This window comes from Podarcis muralis, chromosome 15, assembly GCF_964188315.1.
Source record: "Podarcis muralis chromosome 15, rPodMur119.hap1.1, whole genome shotgun sequence".
NCBI classification, from domain to species: Eukaryota; Metazoa; Chordata; class Lepidosauria; order Squamata; family Lacertidae; genus Podarcis; species Podarcis muralis.
The window spans coordinates 35,292,825-35,310,253 of record NC_135669.1 but is presented as its reverse complement, the minus strand read 5'-3'; the positions used below and the strand labels follow the sequence as shown (position 1 = coordinate 35,310,253).

At 45.3% G+C, this 17,429-nt stretch overlaps 1 protein-coding gene across 10 annotated transcripts in view; it reads right to left on the bottom strand.

Annotated features, from left to right (window-relative positions):
- Positions 1–17,429, bottom strand: part of AUTS2 (activator of transcription and developmental regulator AUTS2) — a 680,474-nt gene that overhangs the window by 23,813 nt on the left and 639,232 nt on the right. For 6 of the 10 annotated variants that reach the window (XM_028707713.2, XM_077919334.1, XM_028707719.2 and 3 more), the window contains 4 exons: positions 7,694–8,168; positions 6,123–6,373; positions 4,219–4,460; positions 2,480–2,524 (listed from right to left, as the gene is read on the bottom strand). In XM_028707713.2, the coding sequence (XP_028563546.2) occupies positions 2,480–2,524; positions 4,219–4,460; positions 6,123–6,373; positions 7,694–8,168 (1,013 nt within the window). The remainder of the gene's footprint in view (positions 1–2,479; positions 2,525–4,218; positions 4,461–6,122; positions 6,374–7,693; positions 8,169–17,429) is intronic. The other 4 variants (XM_028707715.2, XM_028707716.2, XM_028707717.2 and 1 more) reach the window with 3 other exon arrangements.

Below are 17,429 nucleotides of genomic sequence, written 5' to 3'. Positions count from 1 at the left end.
TTAATGGTTTAGCAGGTTTTTAGTTTTCCCGGTAGACGACCTTTTATTTGAGGTTTACTTTTACTTTTAATTATTTATTAAAGTATTTTAAGCCACATTTCAGGGTACATTAGTAATACTTGAAAGAGCTTCTCCACCCCCAGCATTCAGCCTGGACAGGTCCAGCTCCGAGGGCCTTTTGGTGGTTCCCTCACTGCAAGAAGTGCGGTTACAGGGAACGCCCTCCCATCAGATGTCAAGGAAATAAACAACAATCTGACTTTTAGAAGACATCTGAAGGCAGCCCTGTTTAGGAAAGTTTTAAATGTTTGATGTGCTTTTAATTCTGTTGGGAGCCGCCCAGAGTGGCTGGGGAAACCCAGCAAGATGGGCGTGGTTATTATTATTATTATTATTAACCACATTTTTAAATGGTCTCATTTTGTAGATTGTTCCTAACTTTTTTAAAAAAATGTTTTTAATTGTTCTCAACATGATTTTTAAATATTGTTTTAATATTTTGACATTTGCCACCCTGGGCTCCTTTGGGAGGAAGGGCAGGCTGCAAATTTAATGAATTTAAATTATGCAGCAAAAAGGGGGGAATAGCATTTTTTAATAACCATAGTTAAAAATACAGATGCCATACAGCTCCCCGAATCACACTTTCAGCATCTTGTGTTAAGAAAGCACATTCCAAACTGAAGGTAAAAACCCCGACAAGTGTTTTAAGAAAGGAAGAAAAAACAGCAATTCTACTTTGCCTACAAATTTAGACCATAATACCTTTTGATCTGTCCCATTAAGTGAAATCCACTGGTTAATGCATTTTTAATAATATGCCAGTTAAAAGTTTCAAGTGCTTTAATCTTCTGGCTTTTAACCTCTGTTAACCGTTGAAATGGAACAAGCCATCAGGTTAGATACATCTGAGGCAATGAAAGTGAAACACAAATGACCTAACACTCATTTGGATTCTTTCTGTGATTTCTCACCTATTGGAGAAAGGGAGGGTGTATAACCATTTGGATCAACCATAAAGCTTGGCTTTCAGGGTGCTGTCAATTCCTTAAGGTTCTTTTGGCACAAAGGCCCCAAGGTAGATAGCTGTGCCTCTTCAGGCCTGCACAAGGATCTTGCATGAGGTGCTCTACTCCTCTGAGTGAAGGGAGATCATATGGGCTGAATGAATCAATTTATTTGGGGCTTGGTGGTGTTGTGGTCTAAAGGGTGGCGGTTCGAATCCCCACAACAGGGTGAGCTCCAGTTGCTCTATCCCAGCTCCTGCCAACCTAGCAGTTCAAAAGCATGTCAGCGCAAGTAGATAAATAGGTACCACTGTGGTGGGAAGGTAAACAGCATTTCCATGTGCTCTAGTGTCTGTCACAGTGGTCTGTTGTGCCAGAAGCGGTTTAGTCATGCTGGCTGCATGACCCGGAAAGCTGTCTGTGGACAAATGCCGGCTCTCTCGGCCTGGAAGCAAGATGAGTGCTGCAACCCCATAGTCGCCTTTGACTGGACTTAACCGTCCAGGGGTCCTTTACCTTTTTACCTTCATATCTGGGCAAGGACATTCCTACAGAAAATCAACCCTAGGTCTTTGCTGTTTCAGTGTGGTGTTAAGGTAAGCTGAAAATATTTTTATGTGGTCTTTCTAAGAAGGAAGGTTTTGCTGTTGTTAACTTTATTTCGTTAGTTTTCATTATTGCATTTTGTATTTTTCTTTATGAAGTTTTGCATGCTGCCCAAATTTAACAAATCTTTCATAGCACTTTGCATTTCTTAAAATTACCAAAAATGCTATTTGAAATCAATATTTTAGTGTTTTTCTCCTAAAGAAACATTTTTTTTTTGCATGCGGTTTTGACATTTTTACATGCAACTTACCCCAATAAAATGCATTTTGTATGATATTTTCAGTAATACAGACCTTTTTATAATACTTTCCCCATATTATATGTATTCTTGTACATGTTGCTTTGGTGGAAAACTGCATTGCAAAATTCAGCGAATTGCGAATTTCAAAGGTAAGACTGTGTTTTGGTTTACATATAAGTTGAAGAAGTGTGAATTAGATAGTTTCTCATTCAAATGCAAAAAAATCCCTCATAAACCCAGGACTTCATATATCTTCATTACCACCTTGGAAGCTAGAGAAATGGTCACAAAGATCTGCTTGTGCCATTGAAATGAGCAGAGAAGACAGAAACAGCAGAGAGAATCTGGGCACCTTTGTAGTATCCAGTCCCCAATTAAAGAGCTAGATTTAGGCATAGCTTCAGAGTTTGCTTTTTCTTTTTAAGAGATATCACATCTTTCACAAGACGAAAAGCTAAAGCAAATGACAATATTTATGATGGACATTTTAGAGTGATGGACAGAAAGGGAGAAGGAGGGAAACAGAAAATGGGATGTTCTGCCACTGATCTGAGTGGTGATCTCAGCCCACCAATGGGAAAAGAAGCAATTAATACATTTGAAGGCAGTAAGAAGAACTCACACTGTGTCGGTAGAAAGGGTCAACTTTTGTAGGGTATTTGTCAAACTGCAAAAAGGATCAAAACACAAACTCATTATGTTGTCTTTCTAATGGGGCATACATTTCTTTGATTCAGTCAATGGTTGGGAACTGGTGAAAAAACTGGCAATCGATGGAGATGTGGGGAAAGGGGAGGATATACTTAAAAATGGCAGGTGTTCAGAGATGAAAGTATGGACAGCAGTGAGAGCAGGAAGAGATCAGGAGCAATTTGGATAACAAAAATTCCAGGTGCAAATTAAGTAGAATGATTGGGACCAACAAGATAATACTACAATATATTCCCTATATAACAGGACTGCTCCTGACCAGTGTTCTAGCCAGCCATTCTCTGCAAGGAGGACATTTTCCCTGGGCCCTCTCCCCACCCTGTTCCATTTTCCCATTTAATGTTTTTGTGTCCAATCTGTCACCCATTTGCCTGCATCTTTTTTTTTGCTCTGGTGTGTGTGTGTGTGTGTGTGTGTACACAAACTCTGCAGTTCCCTGAGCAAACTGACAGCTCCTTCGTGTTTCTCAGTGAGTCCACTTGGACTCCATGTCCTCCAACACTCACCACTTGAGCTTGCTATCAGAGGGGGAAAGGCCATGGGTTCCTGAGGCCCATATACCTCTTTTCCACCTCTTTATTTAAGCAAACAAAGCAGTGATATCAGCAGGCTGAGGTTCATTCCACATTAGTCCCACCACCCTCTGAAATATCATCATTTCCTCATTCACCTTTTTGGAAGAATGCACATGCCATTACCGAATGGCTGTATATCAATCTTTTCTTCTCATCCTCCCCTTCCCCCAAGCCTGATTTCCGACCTTTTATTTTGGTGGTAAAATGCAATCACAATGTCCAGTGTGGAACAGCAGTGTGAAATAATCAACACATGGCAGAGTTACTGTGCTTTTAATTGAAAGCTTCCTGTTCTGCAAGTTTACTGCTTACTTTTTCACTGCAGCTAGAGCATGGTGTCTCCAACATGGTGTGGAGCTTGGCATGGTGGGAAGATGCCAAAGGAGTGGGGAACTGGAAGATGCCAGGGATTGAACCTGTGAAGTTTATTATGTTCTACCTCTGCTCCATGGCCCTTCCTCAAGAGTTTAAGACTGGTCCAGAACGAAGGGACCTGTGTTCTGAAACATCTTCAGAGCTCTAATAAATTCTATCAGTAGGCACCAACCAGTAAATGCGGTGGGGGAGGGGGGCAGCCTGAGTTGCACCCACTAAGTGTTTCTGTTGCCTTTGAGTTTAGCGGAGGACACTGCCCCACTGCCAGTTTGAAGTAAGACTCAGATGCCAGTCAACCAGATGGCCATCAACCCTCTGGGCTGATGTCACTCACACTGTGCCACATTGTCAGTACTGTACTGCCTTCCATGCCAAAACATAGAAAGCAATTACGTTAGAAAGGAGGGTTCAAGTTTAGCTTTAGGTCCTCACTTTCAATCTACACCACATTTTTTGCAAACAAGGGGCAAGGGTGGGGAGCCACATGCATGGGAGCTTCTACATTCTGATGCGGAACTTCCCAGAAATATTTAACGTTTCTCACTTTCCGAATTCCCCGAGTCGCAAGGCGGGAGGAACATGCTTCCTCCCAGAATCTCTTCCTTCACCCGGACATCTTCCCCCACCGACACAATTTTATCACCCTTTTGCAATAGGAAAGAAAAAGATCCAAAGAGAGTTGTGCTCTACTTATCCTCACATTTCTGCCTGGGGTACGCACCATGGGAGGTGCCGGCGTTGGCATGATGGCGGTGGGCGGGATGGCGTGGGGGAAAGGCGTGAAAGTGTGCTGGTGTGTATGTTGGTGGGTGTGCTGGTGCTGGTGCTGGTGCTGGTGGAACTCCGTCCTCAGGTAAGGCGGTGGGCCCAGCGAGGCGCCGCGGTCGGCACTCTGCGAAGCCAGAAATCGGGTGTTCAGCTCCTGGCGGAGAAGATCTTGCTCTGAAAACCAAGACAATGGCAACATGAGGTTTTATCCTTCTCGTTTAAATACCACTCAGTCTTTCCTTCTTCCTTTTTTAAAAAAATCACACTTACACAATGTGCAATTGATCTTTGTTAATAGATGGATGTTTCCCTTCATCTCTGTTCCTCCATTAGTGCCAGCATGAGGATGGGGAACCTATGGCCCTCTATATACTGACAGACTCCCACATGAAACAGCAGCCACCAGCATGGGCAATGGTCATGAAGTTTGTTGAACAGCAACATCTGGAGGGCCACAGATTCCCCAGCCTTGTGCCAGAGTAGAATTTCCCAAACTTGCATCTCCAGCTGTTTTTGGACTACAACTCCCACCATCCCTAGCTAGCAGGACCAATGGTCAGGGATGATGGGAATTGTAGTCCCCAAACAGCCTGAAACCCAAGTTTGGGAAACCCCATGCTAGAGGAAGAACAGAATAGCTTGCTTTTCTGTTTTAAATTCTCCCACTGGAATCTGGTACAACCTGCTTGCATAAAATATGTCCAAACCCAAATTTAAGAAGGATACGTATTGTGGGTGTGGACAGACTTCTGGCTTGTCAGATCAATTCTTGTTTTTTTGCCCCTGTAGAACCCTAAGACCTCCCAGCCAGAACAAGCAGTGGTGGCTGCTGCCCATCTGGACTGGTAGGATCATCAGTAACTGTAGCCAAAGCCAATGGCAGGCAGAACTAACTAATTCCAGGTTTCTCTCCATCTTCATCCTCTCTGCTGAGTTCTCCAAGGATAACACTGAGACTTAGGAGGATGCAGACAGCCAGGACCACACACTGGGTTGTTTGTAAGTAAGGAAGTGGGCAGGTGGCAGCAGGCTGTGGGGAGACTCGTAATTTGGTGATGGAACTCCATTCATCCTTATGAATCAGCTTCCATTGCTGAGATGGGTTCCTCCTTCCTTCCCTCTTACTCAGCCCCCCAACTCATCTCTCTAATTCCCTTCCATCCCCCTCTCTGTCCCTCTCTTCCAGAATGTGCTATCCCTGTGTGTATTTATGTGTATGTATGTATGTATGTATGTATGTATGTGTGGGACGTGGGTGGCGCTGTGGGTTAAACCACAGAGCCTAGGACTTGCTGATCAGAAGGTCGGCGGTTCGAATCCCCGCAACGGGGTGAGCTCCCATTGCTCGGTCCCAGCTCCTGCCAACCTAGCAGTTCGAAAGCACATCAAAGTGCAAGTATATAAATAGGTACTGCTCCGGCGGGAAGGTAAACGGCATTTCCGTGTGCTGCTCTGGTTTGCCAGAAGCGGCTTAGTCATGCTGGCTACATGAACTGGAAAAACTGTCTGCGGACAAACGTTGGCCCCCTCGGCCAGTAAAGTGAGATGAGCGCCGCAACCCCAGAGTCGGTCACGACTGAACCTAATGGTCAGGGGTCCCTTTACCTTAACCTTTTATGTATGTATGTATGTATGTATGTATGTATGTATAGAATCGTAGAACTGCAGAGTTGGAAGACACCACAAATGCCATCTAGACCAAACCCTGCAGTGAAGGAATTTTTTGCCCAACCTGGGGCTCAAACTCACGACACAGAGATTTAAGATTCTCATTCTTTACCAGTTGAGCTATGTAGCCCCATTGCATAAAGTATCTAAGTATATGCACATTCTTACCTGAGTAAGCACTTCCAGCAGGATGACCTGGAACTTGCAATGTCCCTGACGTCAGAGGAGGAGGAGGGGGCAATGCCGTGGGAGGGGCAAACATATTGGGGTGATGGGCGTGCGCAGGAGGTTGGAGGGTGGGGGTAAAGGTATTGAGCGGGCTGTGGTTTGGCAAAGAAAGGGGGAAAGGGGATGCTGAGGGGTGGTGGCCTATATGCGGAGGGGGCTGAGTCTTGGCAGGAGTGCTGCTTCTGCTGCTGCTGTTGGTGGAAATAAAAAAGAGGTGGAGAGGAAATGTTAGGAAACAGAGCTCCCTGAAGGTGCGAGAATCACCATGCAAGAAGAAAACAGAGAACCATCTAACCCAACATGGTACCATGAAGTGCAACCAAGACTTCTTCTTCCTTGTCCCACCTGCCCCTGGCCTGATCTTTTTCTCCGAGAATGGTGATGCAATGTGGCTCTATTATCTGGTCAGCTGCACCAGGATGGAGGAGTCTGGAAAAGATGCAGATCTTCCTTCTACCAGGCCAGCAGCCTATCTAACCTTGCATAGTCCACTCTGACTCACAGACTATTTGCAGGATCACAGGTAGAAAGGAAGGTTTCTGGGCCTGAGCTAGGCTTTCTTCACTCACACATTTATATCCAGTGTTTCTTCTGACATGGAGCCCAAGCTGATGTGTGTGGGTCTCTTCCGACAGAGAGCTGCCCAGCCTCTTCTTGAAGCCCTCCAGTGTGGCAGTGCTCCCCTCATGCCTCACCCCAGTAGCTGGCTCCACTGTCAGACTACTCTTGCTGTCAATCAATTCCTCCCAAATCTATTCTCCTGTAACTTGAACTCATTGGATCTCGTCCTCTCCTCTAGACCAGCAGCAGAGAACAAGGCTTTGCCCTCTCTGTGTGACAGTCCCTGAACAGTGCTATCACACGCTCCACACCCTCAACCTTCTCCTCTCTAATAATGCCCAGCTCCTTCAGTATTCCTGACTTGAATCTATTTCATTTCGTCTATACTCTTCTTAAAGCAAACCACACAAATCTGGACACCGTACTCCAGATCAATGGTAGTGGGTGTCAAATCAGTGTTAGAAGCTCAGGTGTATGAGCTAATTGCCAAATGGCACCTAAAACCTGGGATGCAGTCACCACAATGGAATGTCTAGGCACACCCATCTCCAGTTAAATTTGTTATTGTTGCTTTCATTTCCATACCACTTTATAGTTTAAAGAAGACATCTCAAAGCTCATTGAAACATTTTTAAAAACCCAGAATAAAACAAATGCAACCTTCAAGGAGAATATGTCAAAGTGACGTTTTGTTTTCCCCATATTAATTTACCTGCTTAATTTATAGAACTGCCCCTGAGCAGAAGGGCTCCGGGAAGCCAGAGTGGTGCAGTGGTTAGAGTGTTGGACTAGGACCTGGGAGATCCGGGTTCAAATCTCCTTGCAGTTATGAGGCTCCCTTGGGTTGGTGGGGCAGTGCCCTATTTGCCCTAATGGACCACCCTCTGTTGCTTTAGGTAGCACCTTCATCAACAGCAGATACTTGGAAAATGCACCCCAAGAGGACTCACCTCAGACTGTTGAGGCTTAAGCTGCTGCTGTTATATGCCGACAACTGCTGGGCGAGGCTGCGGGAGGGAGGGCGGAGCTGGGCAGATGGCAGGTTTTGACGGGCAGGCTGCCCGGGAGAGGGCGGCCTTGGCAGGCGCTGTGTGGGAGTCGGGGGGCCCGTGGAGTGCTGAACCTCTCCCGAGGCCTGCAGTCTCTGGGGGGCTTCAGGTTGCGATGGGTGATGAGGCTCCTTTGGCTGGATGGCAGCAGGACTAGGAGAATGTGCCTCTGAAGCAGGTTCCAAATGAGGCAGGGTCCAAGCCTGAGAAACCTGAGGAGAAAGCTCTTTAGCTGCGACAGGGTCAAGCAGCAGATCTCTCCCGCCCTCCTGGCTCTTCTCTTGACTCCTTTCTAATCCCGATATTTTGGGGACTGCCAACGCCCTGGCATCTTGGTCCTCATTTTCCGTTAGTATGCCAGCTCCTATATCAGTATCTGGAAACAGGAAGAGATGACACAAAAGAGGGTTAAGGTTACACCATGCCAAATTACGTGACGAAAGAAATCATAAACTGAAGCCAGGGTTTCTAGCACATCTTGAAACTAGTCTTCTGCTCCCTGCATTCAACTAGTGGCACTGAGGTTATGTTCTCTCCCCCAAGGGAAATGAAGTTGGTAGCAATAGAACACTCACAAACAGTTCAATTTTGGTGTGGAAGGGAAGTGGAAGGAAAGAGGAGGGAAATGAAGAACTGTAAAGCTGAGTGGAAAGAGATCTGCTGTAGGGATGGGGGAGAAAATTGATTTGGTTTGGATTTAAAGGCAAAGCTCCCTGATGTGCACTTCCTGAAAGCAACACGCTAACTGAAATGCAAAATTCACACTTCTCCGAGCTTTGCAAGGCAATTCTCAAACCAAGCAATGTGTACAAAATGTGCAAACGTAGAATAAACTGTGGATAAGAATGCCTGCATTTGTGAAAATAACATACAAAATGCATGCTATGGTAGGGAAAACTGCTCGCAAAAATGAACATATTAAGCAAAATCTGCACTAAAATGCTGATGGGTTTTCAGTAGGACTTCTCTAAATAAAGTAATTCTCGAAATGCTATGGAAATCTGCGAAATTGAACTGGGAAAACGAGTAAGAGAGGGAAACAAAAATGGCCAGATTTGCCCTGTAACACTCTTTTCACCAAAGGGGGTTAGTGCAATTTGGTCTGTCCAGGTCACTTGGAGCCAAAAGGAAGGAGATGTCCACAATTGGCTCTCTGGATGTTTTGAGGATGATGTGGCCAGATCTGAATTTAATCAAAGAACTGGAGCTGAGAGGGGGCTGGCAACCTGTTCCTCCCTCAGAGCAATTTCCTGGATTTAATTCCCCCACCATCACCACCAAAAAACCACACCCACTCTTAGACCCACAACGGAAAGCATGCAGCTAAAAATAAAAATTGTCAGGATTCCTGGATTTCCCTATTTATCTGTTTGTTTGCTTTTACCAATGTTAGTTTACTCAGAAATAAATCTGGCTGTGTGTCCAATGAGCTTCATTCCCATGTAGGTGTGTTTAGGATTGCAGAGAAAGAAAAGAATAGGGGTCTAAGAGATAGAAGAAGGGGATGCTGCAGAGAAAGGTAGTTGGAGGGGAAAGAGAATGCAAGAAATATCTGATGGATCAGGCCAGTATCCCCTCTAGTCTCAGCATCTTGTTATCATAGTGGTCAACTGTGGGAAGCCCAAAAGAAGTGTTAGAAACTTGCATATATAAGCTAGGCAGCAAATGACTCCTTAAATCAGGGTTACAGTCGCCAAAAGAGAATGTCCAGTTGCCATTTGGGGGTCAGTGGTATTTTTCAATAAAACTTTTGGGTTTCTGAAATTCGTTCTGATTGTGCAGATAAAATATCATGGCTAGAATTCTAAAGAATGTTAGTGTGTGTAAACAGACAAGATCCATGAATCCCCTGGCATGCACCTCCAGATGGTGGAGATGTTAGGCACCATCCTGGTGCCCAGGCATCTTCTCTTGGTTGCATGTGGCCAACAGCCAGGTGCAAAATTCACCTGGCGCCTGACTAATTTTGAACACTGCCCAGAAGCAGGACTCAAACACAAGAGCACTCTTCCCTCCTGCGGTTTCCAACAATCGTCATTCAGAAGCACCACTGCCTCCAACAGTGGAGGTAGAACACTGTGATCTTGGCTAGCAGCCATGGATAACCTTATCCTCCACGACTTTGTCTAATCCTCTTTTACAGCCATCCACGTCAGTGGCCACTACTGCCTCTTGTGGGACTGATTTCCATAGGTGATGTGCTGTGGGAAGAAGGACTTTATTTTGCCTGCCCTGAATCTTCTGGCATCCCACTTCCCTGGATGTCATGCCAATCACAGAGGGCAACAACCAGAACATAGTGACATCAAGAACCACCTTTCCAGAAATAAAAATTGTAATATTGAAGGAAAGGGAAGGGGAGAGATCATAATAATTAGAGAGTTATGCCTTCCTGTTAGAAATCTCCTGTGAAGAAACTTTCTCCCTCCATCCCCACAAAAAAAGGGACAAAGATTTTCCAGTGGAACTCCCTGACACACAGAGTGTTCCACTATCACCTGGATGTTAGATGCCTGGTGTCTCTCAAATGCCAGATATTTGTCTGATTCTTGAATAGGTATGTAAAGCATAGACTCCAATCTTTCAAACATTTTTTTTTAAAAAAGCTTTCCTTCTTCAAGGTAATGATAAAACAACTTATAATTTATTATAAATCTATTTGCTCCAATAGGGCCTGGTGCAGGGGGGTCTGTTAGAAGGCACCATTTTTCATTCTGCTCAACTATGTTGCATGCAGCACTGCTTCCATTCCACTGCACTTCACCTCCCAACAAAAACCACATTATTCATTGCACTGTCTGCTGCAGCAAAAATACATAACTTATGCTGTTATGTAGAAAAACTACATTGTCTTTGTGTTCTTCCATCCCAATCATTTCAATGCAAATGGCGGGCAGGGAAACATAATCATATTTTTTTTTCCTTTGCAAACCGAAAGCAACAACTACCGGGAAAGCCAGCTGTATTTGCATTTCTGGTGCAAATTTCTGGATTTCTGGTATGAATAAGTGAACATTGGCAATTTCCACTCCCGCTGTCATCAGAATTCCCAACTGCAGTCCCAAACTGCAACATTAAGGAGCAACTTAAGAGCGTCACAGCATCAAACAGGACTTGACTGGGGGTAAGAACAGCAGCGTTGGTTCCTTTTACCAGATTATATGGGATGCTGGAGACAGGCTATTTCTCTGCCCATTTATTAAAGTTCTTTTAACAAAGGTTTTGCTTGTGTAAGCTTCCAAGCTCCTTTCCCAGAGGGCAAACTTGGAGCGTGGCCTTCCACCTGTCACCTTACCAGAGGCTCGTGACTTATCTTGGCTGCTGAAATTGGTGAAGACATGTTGAGGGAAAGCTCCGTATTGGTTTTGCTCAAATTAGCTCTGTAAAAATGGGGAGGTGTAGCGATGAGAAGGGGGTTGGCAGCCCGTACAAAGATTCCATTTTACGCTTGTCGTTTTGGGTAAACATTCATTACGGATCAGGAAAGTCTGCATTGACCTCAGCCCCCATCCGCACCCCCTTGCACCAGGCCTCAGCAGGATTGGAGGCCTTGTATTACGGAAAACCCCAGTAATTGGGAGCCTGGCTGGCAGCGCCAGGCATTGCTCAACGAGCAAATCAGACTTTATTAAAAACAGCTGAATTTTCTTCAGCCGCGGTCTCTAAATAATGGAAGAAAACCATGCGACGGGACATGGTAAATAAAACCCCATCGACTGCTCTCACGGGGAACTCGTTTTTCTGTTTCCAGAGACAAAGAGCTGTGCCCGTTGTTAGTCCTACTCAGAGTAGACCCACTGAAATGAAAGGGCACAACTAAATGAGATCCACTCGCTTCAATGGGCCTAGTGTGAGTGGGATTTAGTTGGCTTTGTCCCCACCTCAGTATAAAGAGCACTGTTGGATCAGGCCCATCTGGCCCAGCTCTTCCTGTTTCAACAGAGATCAAGCAGATTACTACAGAAAGCCCACAAGTGGGATATGGGGGCAATAACTCTCTTCTACAGTGTTTCACTTTGAACCCCTTGGAGAAAAGCTGGGATATTAATGCCATAACAACAATTATGGCTCCACTCTGTAGTTATTGGTGACCAGGGCGGAATCTAAACCAGGGCCAGATTTAGGTTTGATGAGGCCCTAAGCTGCTGAAGGTAATGGGGCCCTTTATATGTCCAGCTGTCCTTTGCCAACAACAAATTGTCGCTGGTTTTTTGTGTGTTGAATGTATGCTATATGGTAATTTATGGACCTAATAGGTATCTAAAGCCATTTGCACATAACAAAATATGTATTTTATCAAAGTACCGTATTTTTCGCTCTATAAGATGCACCAGACCACAAGACGCACCTAGTTTTTGGAGGAGGAAAACAAGAAAAAAAATATTCTGAATCTCAGAAGCCAGAACAGCAAGAGGGATCACTGCACAGTGAAAGCAGCAATCCCTCTTGCTCTTCTGGCTTCTGGGATAGCTGCGCAGCCTGCAGTCGCTCCATAAGACTCACACACATTTCCCCTTACTTTTTAGGAGGGAAAAAGTGAGTCATAGAGCAAAAAATACGGTAATTGTTGAACTGAAATGCAATTAAGAAGAAGTATATTAATATTTTGGAAATGTACATCCAGGTTTTTTTCCTTTTAGTTTTTTTTTGGGGGGGGGGCAAGATAGTAGGGCCCTCAGCTATAGCTTGTTTAGCTTATACGTAAATCCAGAACTGAGTGTGCCTTTGCGGATGGTGGAACTACAATCAGTATACAGATTACAGTACAGAAGAATAGGATCAGCAGATTTTGTTGTTGTAACTGCACACAAATATGATCATTCATTGGCTGGAACCTTCTTGAATTGTCCACTTAACAGTGCAAAAGGTGGTGTTTGGGACTGTAGTTTTGAGGGGGTAAACAACAGTTCACAGTAGTCTTTAGGGAACGCTATGTGCTTTAAATGTGTGGTATGGATGTGACTCAAGTCAGAGGACTGCTCCCACTAACTCAGCATTGTCTACCCTGCCAAATGGTCAGTCTTTCCCAACCACGCTGGCTGAAATCCTTAAACGGCAAAAGCCTGGGGTCGATATTGAGCCCCTTTTGCATGCAGAACATGTCCTCTACTGTTGAGCTTCCCAGACATCCCATTTTGCCATCTCTGGGAACTGCAATTTTTAAAAGGAGATTAATACCAAGTTATAATAAGCACCTCCAGCACAGCACTCAAAGACGCTTTGCTCCCCCAGCATGGGAAATGAGATTACAGGCTCCAAGTGTGCTGGAAATGCCACATGAAGGCAAAATCTATGAGCTTTGCTTGCCGACATTGCAGGAGCCTCTGCTGAAATGCAAACACGCAACCGCCTCCATCAATTATGGTAATAAAACAACGCGTTTTTCATCCTTCAGCCAAGTTCTGCTCTGAAAACTGGCTCCCTAGAGTGCAAATCCTTCCAAGAACATAATACCCCTCTGTTGTTTCCTTCTTGAATTTGTTCAGCTGTCATTTGGGATAGACAGTAAATGGGAAGTATGGGTTTAGCTTCCTAACTCTTTGTGACACTCTGTGGAGGGAGAAGATGGAAAGAGGGACATAAACCATCTCAGCCCTGGACAAATCTATATTTTAAACAGCTGGTTTCCTAACCGCAAGGGGGCCATTTCTCCACATGCAGATAAACAGAGCGCATTATTAAATCAAAAAGTGGTACTTTGTAAACAAAACAAAGCCCTAATTCTAAGAGCTACTAACTCAGGGCGGGAAAGCCACACATTAAAAGCAGAAAGTATTAAAGCAAGCATCCAATATTGGATATTGGTGGTTTCTGAAATAACTTCCTCTAAAAAGAAAGCTAAATGAAAACTTTTTTATGGGGGAGAGTCTGTTATGGTTGAAAAGCTCAAAGTCAAGATTGCCTTACAGATCTTTAGTGTGCAAAATCCTATATAGCACAGGTAGTCCACGGGGTCTCCTTCAGGGTTTCTGAAGTACAACTTCCATTGATATCCCCCCAATAGCTAGATAAAAGCAAACATAGCCTCCCACCTCCAGACATAGGCTTCAGCTTCCATCAGCCCCCAATTCTCAGCATGACCAGAAGTCAGGAATGGTGGGAGTTGTAGCCCAAAACATTTGGCTATCATCACATCAACTGTCTCTGATGCATAGCAAGTATTCATGATCACAAGCATCCAAAAGGGAGAAAGGAAGGTGGACAACTTCACAGGCTAACAAGCAACTCTCAAAATATCTTATAATGCAAAGTAGAAGAAGAGGAAGAAGAGTTTGGATTTGATATCCCGCCTTTCACTCCCTTTAAGGAGTCTCAAAGCGGCTAACATTCTCCTTTCCCTTCCTCCCCCACAACAAACACTCTGTGAGGTGAGTGGGGCTGAGAGACTTCAGAGAAGTGTGACTGGCCCAAGGTCACCCAGCAGCTGCATGTGGAGGAGCGGGGAATCGAACCCAGTTCACCAGATTACGAGACTACCGCTCTTAACCACTACACCACACTGGCTCTCAAAGTAAAGGTAAAGGAACCCCTGACCGGTCCAGTCGTGACCGACTCTGGGGTTGTGGCGCTCATCTCGCTTTATTGGCTGAGGGAGCCGGCGTACAGCTTCTGGGTCTTGTGGCCAGCATGACTAAGCCACTTCTGGCGAACCAGAGCAGCGCACGGAAATGCCGTTTACCTTCCCGCCGCAGCGGTACCTATTTATCTACTTGCACTTTGATGTGCTTTCGAACTGCTAGGTTGGCAGGAGCTGGGATTGAACAATGGGAGCTCACCCCGTCATGGGGATTCGAACTGCCGACCTTCTGATCGGCAAGCCCTAGGCTCTGTGGTTTAGACCACAGCGCCCCCCCCCCCACGTCCCCATATGCAAAGTATGAGAAAGCATATGTCAAAGCGGAGATAGCCTGGCTGCAGTAACCAATGCTGTGATAACTTCTACAGTGTTTTGTATGTAGGTTTGCTTTAGAAGATGGTTTGGAAACTGCAGGTAGTCTAGAATGCAGCCTCAGATGCGGGAGGCACCCAGTTTTGCCTATCTTTACTCACAAGAGGTCTTTGCAAGGTCTTAGGTAAATGAGTTATTTGCCCACTTCAGACGCTTTTAGCAGGAGGTGCCAAGGACTGAATCAGAAACATCCGGGAAGCAAAGACTGTGTTTTGCTCCTGAGCTTTAGCCTAGGGGTGCAAAGTCTTTGGCAGGGGGGGATGAGAGTTGTCATTCATCTGGAGAGCTCAAGGTTCTCCACACCAGTGGCATGCATTGAAATTCTTTGTAGGGGAACAGTTAGGGCCAGAGGTGCCAGCTTGTGAGGGCAATGGGGGGGGGGGCAACATTGTGCATGTGATGTAATACATGTGAGCATTGTGCCACCCTCCCTAAGCAGGGCAGAAGCTTTCTGGGCTTTGGGAAGGAGGTAGCAGGCCTCTGACTGAATGCTGGAGCCCTGCTGCCCAATTCCCAATTCTGGGCAGGCTTTGGCAAAGTGGCAGGAGGGCTCTTCGACCCCATCAGAGCATTGCACCTTCCTCCCTAAACCCAGGCAGAAGCTTCCTGGGTTTTGGGAAGGTGGCACCAGGCTTTAATACTTTAATGCTCTAAATTACTATATAGTAAAGGTAAAGGGACCCCTGACCATTAGGTCCAGTCGTGACCGACTCTGGGGTTGCAGCGCTCATCTCATTTTATTGGCCGAGGGAGCCAGCGTACAGCTTCCGGGTCATGTGGCCAGCATGGCTAAGCCGCTTCTGGCGAACCAGAGCAGCGCACGGAAACACCGTTTACCCTCCAGCCAGAGTGGTACCTATTTATCTACTTGCACTTTGACGTGCTTTCGAACTGCTAGGTTGGCAGGAGCAGGGACCAAGCAACGGGAGCTCACCCCGTCGTGGGGATTTGAACCGCCGACCTTCTGATCAGCAAGTCCTAGGCTCTGTGGTTTAACTCACAGCGCCACCCGTGTCCCAAATTACTATATATACAGTACCGGTAACATTTAGGGGAGTAGCCTAGTTGCCCTACTGACTACATGCCATTGGTTCACACCTATGCTAGCCTGTTCATTAGCAACAATTTGATGATTACACTCATGGTCTTTTCCCAGGTTTCCCTTCACACACACACACCGTTCACTCCTGTAATGATCAATGCAGATATCCCATCTGATGTTGGAAGGCAGTTAACAACATCTATATGAAGTTCTACAGCTGCCACTAGCAACAATATTCTCTGAAGAACTTATAGAGCAAGAAGCAAACGGTTATGCTAGAGGAAGCTTGCTGCACGCCTGCTGATTCCTGTTGCGCAATCTCTTGCACTACAATCTGACTCAACAACATTTCATTTCATCAGTGCAAGAGGCTTACCATCAAGTGACTTTAACTTAATGTTTAATGGAACCCAATGGTCTTTAAAAACAACAACACCTAAAACGGTGAGAGCCCAAGGTTTATTTGGACACAAGTTTGTTTAAAAGTTTGCTTGATAGCAAGGCAGGCAGATAGAGACACCATCAGGGTCTGCATTAGTCAGATGGTTCCCTGCCCCCCTGCCATGGGTCAATGGATGTGATTCTGCCCGAGGAGAAGGAAGGAAGAAGGCTGGTAGTGGGGTTGTTTGTGTTTTATTTTTAACTGCTGGTGAGTGAGGTAGGAGAAGTGAAAAAGTGTAAATTGTAAAAAATGCAAACTATTTAGTGCCTTGGCAAAAAGACAGGATACGAATCCAAAAAAACAAAGCACCAAACAAATTAATAAATATCAAAAGGTCTGGAGGAATAAAAATCTATTCACCTGTTGTGAAAAATGTCACAGAAAAAGTGCCAGGTGAGCCTCCCTGGGGTGACAACTCCATAAGCGAAGTGTCACCACAAAGAAGCTCTCTCCTTCATAGACAGCTGACGCGCGTCATTTGGTAGTTGTCACCCAACAAGACCTCAAAAGAAGATCTTTAGATCTGGAAAGGTGTTTCTCGGAAGAGTCTTGCCGCATCCATTCACGACATCAATTTCTTCTTCATTGTAACTGAAGGCAAGAGTTTACTTGCTTCGGGGAAGCTAGATCAGGACGTCTGGTGCCTTGACAGCAAACCAAACAATCAATGCCTTCACATTCATACTATTGACTCTCCTCCAGCAGCCCAAAGGCATGAAGTTTAAAATTTCATCTGAAGGAGCTTCAAACTGCACCATTTTCCAGAGTCTGCACATTTTACCCAGGCTTATATGGAAATTCCCCCTGCCCCCCAACCAGACTTCTAGAGAGAAGTCAAAGACAATAGGAATGCAGTGGCTGATGGGGCAGAAGGCAGGGGCCATAGAATTGTAGAGTTGGAAGGGACCCGAAGGATCATCTAGTCGAACCCCCTGCAGTGCCACATGGAGGGAAGTGGGTAACCACTAGGGAGAGGTCCTTTTCAGTAGCGCCATCCTGGTTATAGGGCATCCTTCTCAGGGAGATTCAGCTGGCACCATCTTTGAGATCGTTTTGGTACTAGGTTGATAGGGATGGAGGAGAAATCTGATTCAGATTGCATTTAAAAGGTTAACCTACCAAATTCACCCTTTCCTAAACAAGATGAGAACCAAGACACAGTCGCCTTTTGTAATCTGCACTTCTCCAAATTTTGCAATGCTGC